This window comes from Heterocephalus glaber, unplaced genomic scaffold (genome assembly GCF_053883595.1).
Source record: "Heterocephalus glaber isolate CG9 unplaced genomic scaffold, H.glaber_assembly_v1.0 deba00000818, whole genome shotgun sequence".
Taxonomy (NCBI): domain Eukaryota; kingdom Metazoa; phylum Chordata; class Mammalia; order Rodentia; family Bathyergidae; genus Heterocephalus; species Heterocephalus glaber.
This window is the reverse complement of record NW_028258164.1, coordinates 7598256-7605960: the sequence shown is the minus strand read 5'-3', so window position 1 is coordinate 7605960 and position 7705 is coordinate 7598256. Positions and strand designations below refer to the sequence as shown.

Here is a 7705-nt window from a genome sequence, read left to right as displayed (position 1 = left end):
GAGTGCCTCCCACTGGGTCATGTAGAGCACACCTGGAAATGTGACTGACAGGGTGCTGAGTCATGTCAGCTGTGTCTACTGCCTATGTTCTTTCCCATAATTCACTCTGTTATAATTTGATGTAGGAGATGCAGTCCATATGCATGAATCTTTCATGAGCATCAACTGAAGAAAGGTTACTGTAGGTCATGTGAAGGATGTGACGCATACAACTCTTTTCTACCTCTAGGTAGTGGACCTTAGGACACAGGTTGGTGGAGTGGCCCTCAGGCATCTCCCAGGTTCAGGGGAATGGAGGTGAGTGGTCCCCTAACCCAAACTGTACTATCTATGTTAGACTTATCATTAGACAAGGCCCAAGGGGGTTCCTAAAGTGGAAATGGAGAACTTAAACCTTCCCTACTCACAAAATAAGTCTGTCCATTTGCTGACTCCCATCAGAGAAAAAACAATGCAGGACTAGTTGGTCAGAGGCAGAAAAGGATTTATTAGGCAAAAATTTTAAAGTACACATTTAAAGAAATAGAATGTGGGCACTCCAGTGAGAGAGGACCATCACGTGATAGACTGGGGCTGGGTATATTCATGGAGACTTTGGGGTAGAAAGAAATCTCAGTCTAGGTCCTCAAACTATGGTCGTCTTCTGCAGAAGAAGAGTGTGACAGCCACTAGCAGGTGCTATCCACCTCCGGTGATGGCAAAACCCATTGTGTAAGAGGAAAAGAATACACGAGAGACCCACTTGCAAGTAAAAAGGAACGGCTGAGGTTCATTGACAGGTAAATGGGTAGGAGCCAGGCACATTGTGTGCCTTTAAGAATCTTAAGGATTGTTTACTGAGTTTGTATTTTCAAACTGCATTTTTTATTAAAAGTATAATTTAAAATTTTTAATTTTCCTTGACTTCACTTTACCTATCTTTACTTTTCTATCCTACCGGAGAATTGCCCCACCTGGTGGGTAGGTGAGCCAGCCAATCTCAGAGGTCTCTCCTGTGGTGTCCAGCAGCACCTCTGCCAGGGAGGAAGGGACACAGTGCCAGGAGCAGCCACTACATGACCAGGGGACCCAAAGAATGTCCCTCCCTGGTCCATTTCACTTGGCAGCAGGAGCTCAGGTGCTGTCCGAAACCTGTCTCTGAAATACCTGGCATAGGTCCCTCATGATCCCCCTGCTTCCCCTCTTTCATGTCTTCACTCTTTTCTGCCTCTTGGACCCCTCTCCCTGCCCACCACACCTGTCTCCCCTGGCAAGTGGGTGTATCCCGCCTCCTCCTCCTTACCTTCCAGAGCCAGCACTAAGAGCCCCAGGATCAAGACCCACAGGCTGCACACCATGCCTGCCACTCTGATCCTCCACCTCACAGTAAACCTCAGTAGTCATGGGGCGTCTTCAGGGCTCCCACGATTACCCTGGCTACCACCCTGCACCAGCCCCAGGTGGGGCTGTGGCTTTCACAGGTCTGGGGATCTACAGCCACCCTTACTTCCTGGGGAGACATGAAGGACCAGAAGAGGCAGGGAGGAGGAAATGCATTTTCATGTCCAGCCCAGGCACCTAGCCTTGGTGCTGTGTCTCCTCCCACAGCTCTCAAACTGCCCAGGCACTGACCATAGGGTGGGAGCATCAAGGACACAGGGTCTCTCCTGAGTATGCTGTGCAAATTCCACCGTCCTGGAGCAACACATGCCAGGCCACTTCCCACTCCCTGTGTGACGGTGACTCTGTGTGATCCTCTCTCCTGGCCTCCTTCTTAAAAAGGAGCCCAGGGAACTCTGGCTCCTTACCTCTTTCTTCTGGAAGGAGTGATTCCAGCTCTTTCTTTTCGTTTACTCTCCTTCCTTCCTCTAGCAGATACCTGTGTGGAAGTTAAAAAAAAATTCCTCGCATCAGAGTCTGGGGACAGGTGGCTGCTCTGTGCTCACTGACACACAGATTCTCCCAGTGTCCCTGCCTGCCACCCTGGATGCTCTGGACAATGCAGCCAGGCAGTGCAGTGAGAGGGGTACAGGAATATGGCTATGAGGTAGGAAGGGAGGGAAGGGAGGGGAACAGATGTAAAGCTTCTGAAAGATGAGTGAGGAAAGAGCTATGTAGGTCAGGCAGATGCTGTAATCTCAGCACTCTGAGAGGCTGAAGTAGGAGAATTACAACTCTGAGGCAAGCCAGGGCATCACAGCAACATGAGGAAACCCTGTCTCAAAAGGAACTATAAATATTTTGGTAACACATTAACACATTTTTTTTTTGGTTTGACAGACAGCAAAAAAAGAGATGTGAAACATACAATATGAATAATATCAATTGTGGGACATAGAACATTCTAGCAAATAAGGGATGGCAATGTTGTTGCTTTAATGACCCACAGTACAAGTCACACAGGGGCTTGTGACTGTAGTTGGTGCACCTGAGTAGCTCAAACATGCATTTCATTGATAACATGAAGCTAGTCTTGCTCCAGAAGACCCAGGAAAGAGCACAGGCAATTATAAAATATGTGAACCACCCAGTTTCTGTCATCAAGAAGGACCAGAAGGAAAAGAAAATGGAAACACTGCATGGAGACGGTTAGGAGTAATTTTTTGAAGTTTTACAAAGATCAAAGATATTCATTAAATACAAATGGTTGAAGATCTTAAAATACCAAAAAAGTGTGTTTTAATGTTTGATGAGAGCCTCTCAGATTCAGATACGGTGTTGAAGGTTAAAAACAGTTCTTCAGGGGCAAAAAATGTTGTGGAGTCAGAGTAAGAAGTTAAACAAGATAAATCTGACTCATTTTTTAATATATAAAACAAATCTAAGTGTATCTCCACTGCAAGAATAAAAAACAAGGAAAGAGGAAATTTTAAGATATGGAATAAATTGCTGTCAACTAATTCACACCACTGCAGATTCTTCTGAAGCAAGTGTCAAAGACAGAAAAACAAGCGATAAGAACCTGACGGCTCCACCTGCCTGGAATACTAAACAAGCAGCGCTTAGCCTGACTTCCACAGGGCCTGCAGTGGCTGTGGACCGGGAACATCTTCTGCACTCATCCACAAGGGCGTCCTGGGCACAGCAAGCATGGGAAGAGGCCTCTACAAGGTCGGGCTCCTCCCTCCTCCCTTTTCCTCCTCCCCCTCCTCCTCCTCCTCAGATTCCTCCGTTCAGCTCACCAGGGGAGCTGTCCAGTGTTGACAAATCTTCAAAGGTGAGAAAGTGCTAAAGGCTGATCTCAGTCAGGAAAACACTTACATTGCAATGCATATGAGGTTTAAAAAATATAAAGTGCCCCAAGCAGCAGAAATGAGGATATAAAATAATAGTACAGAAAATGAGAATGATTAGATGAAGTTTCATGTGACAAAAATTGCATTCTATGATTGCATATATTTCTCTGCTCACTTTCTGGATATATCACTTTCTGTCTTTCTGATACACTGGAGATCTGAGATCCATGAGCCTTCTACATTTCTTTGGTTCACACAATAAAGACAGGTCTTAGGCATTAAGGTTTGACCTGGCTTTCAGAAACTGTTGAAAATCAAAGATTGTAGAAACATAGCTTGTGTAGTCAGTTCTCTATGAATAAGGAAGGCGTAAAGATAAATTAAATTTTTAAATCAATAAGAACATTAAAAACAAACTGTGTTCAAATTAAATTCTAAATATGAGAGTCTCATGAACAAATCTAGCTTGCATAATACAGCTTGTGTACCTCAATCCACAAAGTGAAATTTTAAAATTTCAGTAATCTAAGCCAAATTAACTTGGCTGACAGTAAGACACAGGTAGATCTACTCATCAAAGTTGGTTACTGTGGGAGGCAGCAATGCAGAGTGATAGGTGGGGATCATTCAGCTCTGTCTCACACAGACTTCAGTTGTTTTTCTTGCTATTATATTAATAGGCATACTTTATTTTTACAGATACAACAAAATCTAAACAAAAAGCTGAGATGTTTTTAAAACCTAGACAAATACAGTGTAGGTTTGCATTTCCGCCCCTCTTCTTGGCCCTCTAAGGGGTAAGGACGTTCACCTGCAAGAGGAAAGCAGACGTGAAGGGATGGTAGAAGTGGAGAGTGAACGAGCAGAGAGACAGCAATAAAAGCAAAGTAACTGTTATGCCTGGACGTTCCTGAAGCTTCTCTCCCAAGCTCAAATTCTCATGCTTCTCTGCCACCACGTCACGCAAAGGACTGGAGCACAAAGACACAGAGGGGAACAGAGGGGCTGGGCATCAGCACAGGTGAGGGCACCATGGAGTCAAAGGCCAGACAGAAACTGAGGCAAGGCCTGCAGCAGTCCAGGGGAGAGGGAGCATCCGCAGGGCAAAGGGGCCAAGGGTTTGGTGTCTGCTGTGGGTGCTGGCCTGGTTCTCACACCTGTTCCCTGCAGGGTCAGCGTGGGAGGGCTCAGCACCAGGGGCCCTGTCCTCTGTCCTGGTCTGCAGCTGTTGAACTCCCAGGAAATTCCAAGGTAATCCTTGCTCAGCTGAACACTGCAGCCTCCTCCCTCTAATCTGCACTCTGGAGATCCTCTCCCAGCTCTCTCCTGCTCTGGCCTTTTGCCTTGAAAAGGAGCCCAACAGCCTGTGAGGCAGCATCCAGGACAGGCAGGGAGGAGGTGGCTCTCCTCTGGCTCTTGCTCCCCTGCTGCCCAAGTGAAGAAGCTCATTTGTGGATGACCCAGCAGAGGAGTCCTGTGTCCCCTGAGGCCTCCCACCTGTGACAATGTCCCCAGGAGCATCCATGCACACACATGTGCCTCCCACTCCCAGGCTGCAGGGAGGCAAGGCTTTTAAGATGCAGGCAGTGTCTGGCTCTAGCCACGGAGAAGGAGCCAGACAGCCACGTAGAATGAGTTATACTGATTGGGCACTGACAGGGGACACGCAGGGCCCTGGAAAAGGGCACGAGGAGGGGGTGGGACAAGTGGCAAGTGTGTGTGAGGGAAGAGCATTGAAAGGTATCGGGGAAAGGCCCTGAGTGCCAGGAGCAGCACTGTTCTGGCTGTGCCTGAGGATGTGTCCAGGCAGAGCGTGGAAGGGAGTGTGTGTGAGGGCCGCAGCAGGAGCTGCCTGTGGAAGGGAGTGTCTGTGTGTGCCAGGACATGTCGCTAGGGCTGGCTCGGCGGGGGTCCATGAACTCCTGTGCCTTGCTGCATCTGCCTGGCTATGAGCTTGGGAGATGCCTCTGCAGAAGTGTGTGAGCTGAGAGAGGGAGCACAGCAAACCTACTGCCCCAGGTGCTGCCATTCCCCATCCACCTGGAGGGGCAGCAGGGCATGGGGTCCAGGGTCTAGGCCCAGGGGCCAGGAGGGGCTGAGGAGCTGGGAGCTCTGCTGTCCCAGAGGAGGAGCCTGCCTTTCCCATGCTCAGCCATCCTGGCCTATTGCTCCCACATCCGGGTAACTCCATGGTCATGCCCAGCCAACTCCTTGCACACTGACTGGATCAACAGGCTCCAAAGCAGTCCTGCACCCTGGGTTACTGGATGGGAACACAGGAACCCATGATAGTCTTCCTTTAAGGGAAAAAGTCTATTGCTCAGAAAGGAGCCTTGCTCCTCTGAGCAGCACTCAACCCCTCAGTGCCCAGCACTCTGGCAGCTTCCCGGGCTGTGAGCAGCCCCCTGCTCCTTCCCAGAGACCCTCAGGGCAGAAGCGCCTTCTCCCCTTCAGAAGCCTGAGTCAAGTGCTCCTGGTGCTGGAGGGCCTGAGCTAACTGATTGGGAACAGGCCTGACAGCTCTCCTCTGTGGGCACTTCCAGGGACATGACCACATCAGCCATGCTGGGCCCATGCCAGCTCCCCAGGGATGGGAGGAGAGAGGGTGCCAGACGGCCAAGACGGTGGGTGGAAGTGGGGAGCAGGCAGGGCCAAGCACCCAAAAACAGAGAGGGCAAGGGCAGGACAGGCAGGAGACTCTGGTTACACCTCCGGGCTAAAGCTGAGAAGCAGGACCCAAACCTCCACTTCCAAGACTTTAATGTGGTCCAGGCTGGGGGCCAGGGATGCTGTGAGGAGCTGCAAGCAGGTGTGCATGGGCCTCCTGGCTCCTCCCAGCTCCAAGGGGATTGGAGAGATGCCACTGGAGTCAGAGGGATGGCAATCCCCTGCAGGACAACAGGAGGCCTGCCTCTGAGAGGGGCTCTCACCACCAGATCAGGACCCCCTAGCCAGAGCAAAAGGGAGGTCTCTAAAAATGGGATGGAAGGGTAGTGGGGCATAATGAGGGATTCCTGGGCCAGTTCCTGAAGCTCCTGGCCTGGAGAGCAACCTCAGTACTCCCCAGGAGGCGCCCCAGGGGGTGCAGAGGCCCCGAGGGAGGGCTCCTCTACTTTGTGAACCTTAAGCTCTCTGCACGTCATCCCGTGACCCCACCCCAGAGTTTACCTTCCCACAGGCCTAAAGCTCCGCGGTCTGAGCCCCTGGAGGTCTGCGGTGGAGCTGCGACTCCCAGAGCTCGCGGGGGGCTCCGCGTGTCCTCTTGGGTCCGGGGATCCTGCTTGGCTGCGGCACGCGTCTGCTCGGTGCGGGGACTCTAAGATTCCTGGTGGACACGGGTTGGGGGTTGGCGCCGGGGATCCTGCGAGGCCAGTCGCAGAGCTGGGTCCTGGGTCTCCTGCCTGCAGCTCAGGAGCAGCTCTGGAGTGAGCACAGCCTGGCCAGCCCCTCCGTGTCCTCTCCCAGCCCTGCCCGCCCCTCGCCCCTCGCCCCTCGGCCTCCCTCTCTGTCCCCTCCTCCGGGAGCCGAGCCCGCCCTTCAGCCTAGGCGGCACGGGAGACGGGGGACGGGAGGGGTCGGCTCCCTGGGTGCTGGCCTGGAGGGACGCGCCGAGGCCGCAAGCCGCCGCCGGGGCAGAGGCGCATGGCCCAGGTTGGCCCCGACCCAGCGCCTCGGGCTCTGCCGCTGTCCTGGCCTGGCGGGCAGAGCCAGACGCACAGCCCGCGCCTCCCCACCTTCTGGGCTCTAACTCCGGGAACTGAAGCAGTGGGACTCCTGCTCAGGTTTGCTCTAAGGTGGGCGTGAACTGAGGAAAAGAGGAAGAAAGAAAAGCGATGGGGGCGAGACCAACAAATCTTGGGGTGTGGGCCGGGTGCGGGGAGGTCAGGCAGCCCCAGAGTCGGGCGCAGGGTCGTAAAGCGTCCCTGCGCAGCACTCAGACTCCCCTGCCTGCTCCAGCCTGGATCTGGGTCAGCGCTGGGGCTTCTGACTGGAACCTCCCTCCCTCCACCCTGCTCAAGGGAAGGGAACCCAGCCTGGAAAGGGGAGGTCCCCATGTGCCTGGTCTAGCTGGCTTTGGCAAGTCCCTGTACCTCCGGGTTCCTCCTTCCAGCCCGCCCTGCAAGGGACCCCCCCCCACACACACACACACTCCTGGATGATGAGAGGCAGTGGAAAGTGCGCTCAGGTGGTGCCTGGAGCTAGGGCTGAGCAGTCCAAGGAGGAAAAATATTAGCGCCCACCCTCCACCTTCTCTCCAGCTCAGGACTGGACTGGCGGGGGGGGGGGGGGGTCTATTGTTTGGTCTGCGTGACTGGCTGGGGCCTTCCCTGAAGTGTTGCTACCGCCTGCTGGCTCTGTCTGGGAACGCAAGCTCAGCTGGTGCTTGGGAGCATTTAGAAACCAGGGACATTGTGAAAGAGATCTATGAGCCAAGGAGCACAAGAAACAAAACAGTGCAACTCATCGGAAGGCGCCCTGGGAGATCAACA

The 7705-nt window shown here is 52.7% G+C and overlaps 1 protein-coding gene across 1 annotated transcript; it reads right to left on the bottom strand.

The window, feature by feature from the left end:
- Positions 1 to 467: 467 nt before the first annotated feature.
- LOC110345041 (uncharacterized) lies at positions 468 to 6859 on the bottom strand. Its single transcript, XM_087207724.1, has 5 exons — positions 6776 to 6859; positions 6384 to 6531; positions 5958 to 6103; positions 1788 to 1858; positions 468 to 643 (listed from the first exon to the last, which is right to left on the bottom strand). The coding sequence occupies exons 1-5, from the start codon at positions 6857 to 6859 to the stop codon at positions 631 to 633; spliced, it is 462 nt and encodes a 153-aa protein (XP_087063850.1). The 3' UTR covers positions 468 to 630.
- Between the last annotated feature and the right edge of the window lie 846 nt (positions 6860 to 7705).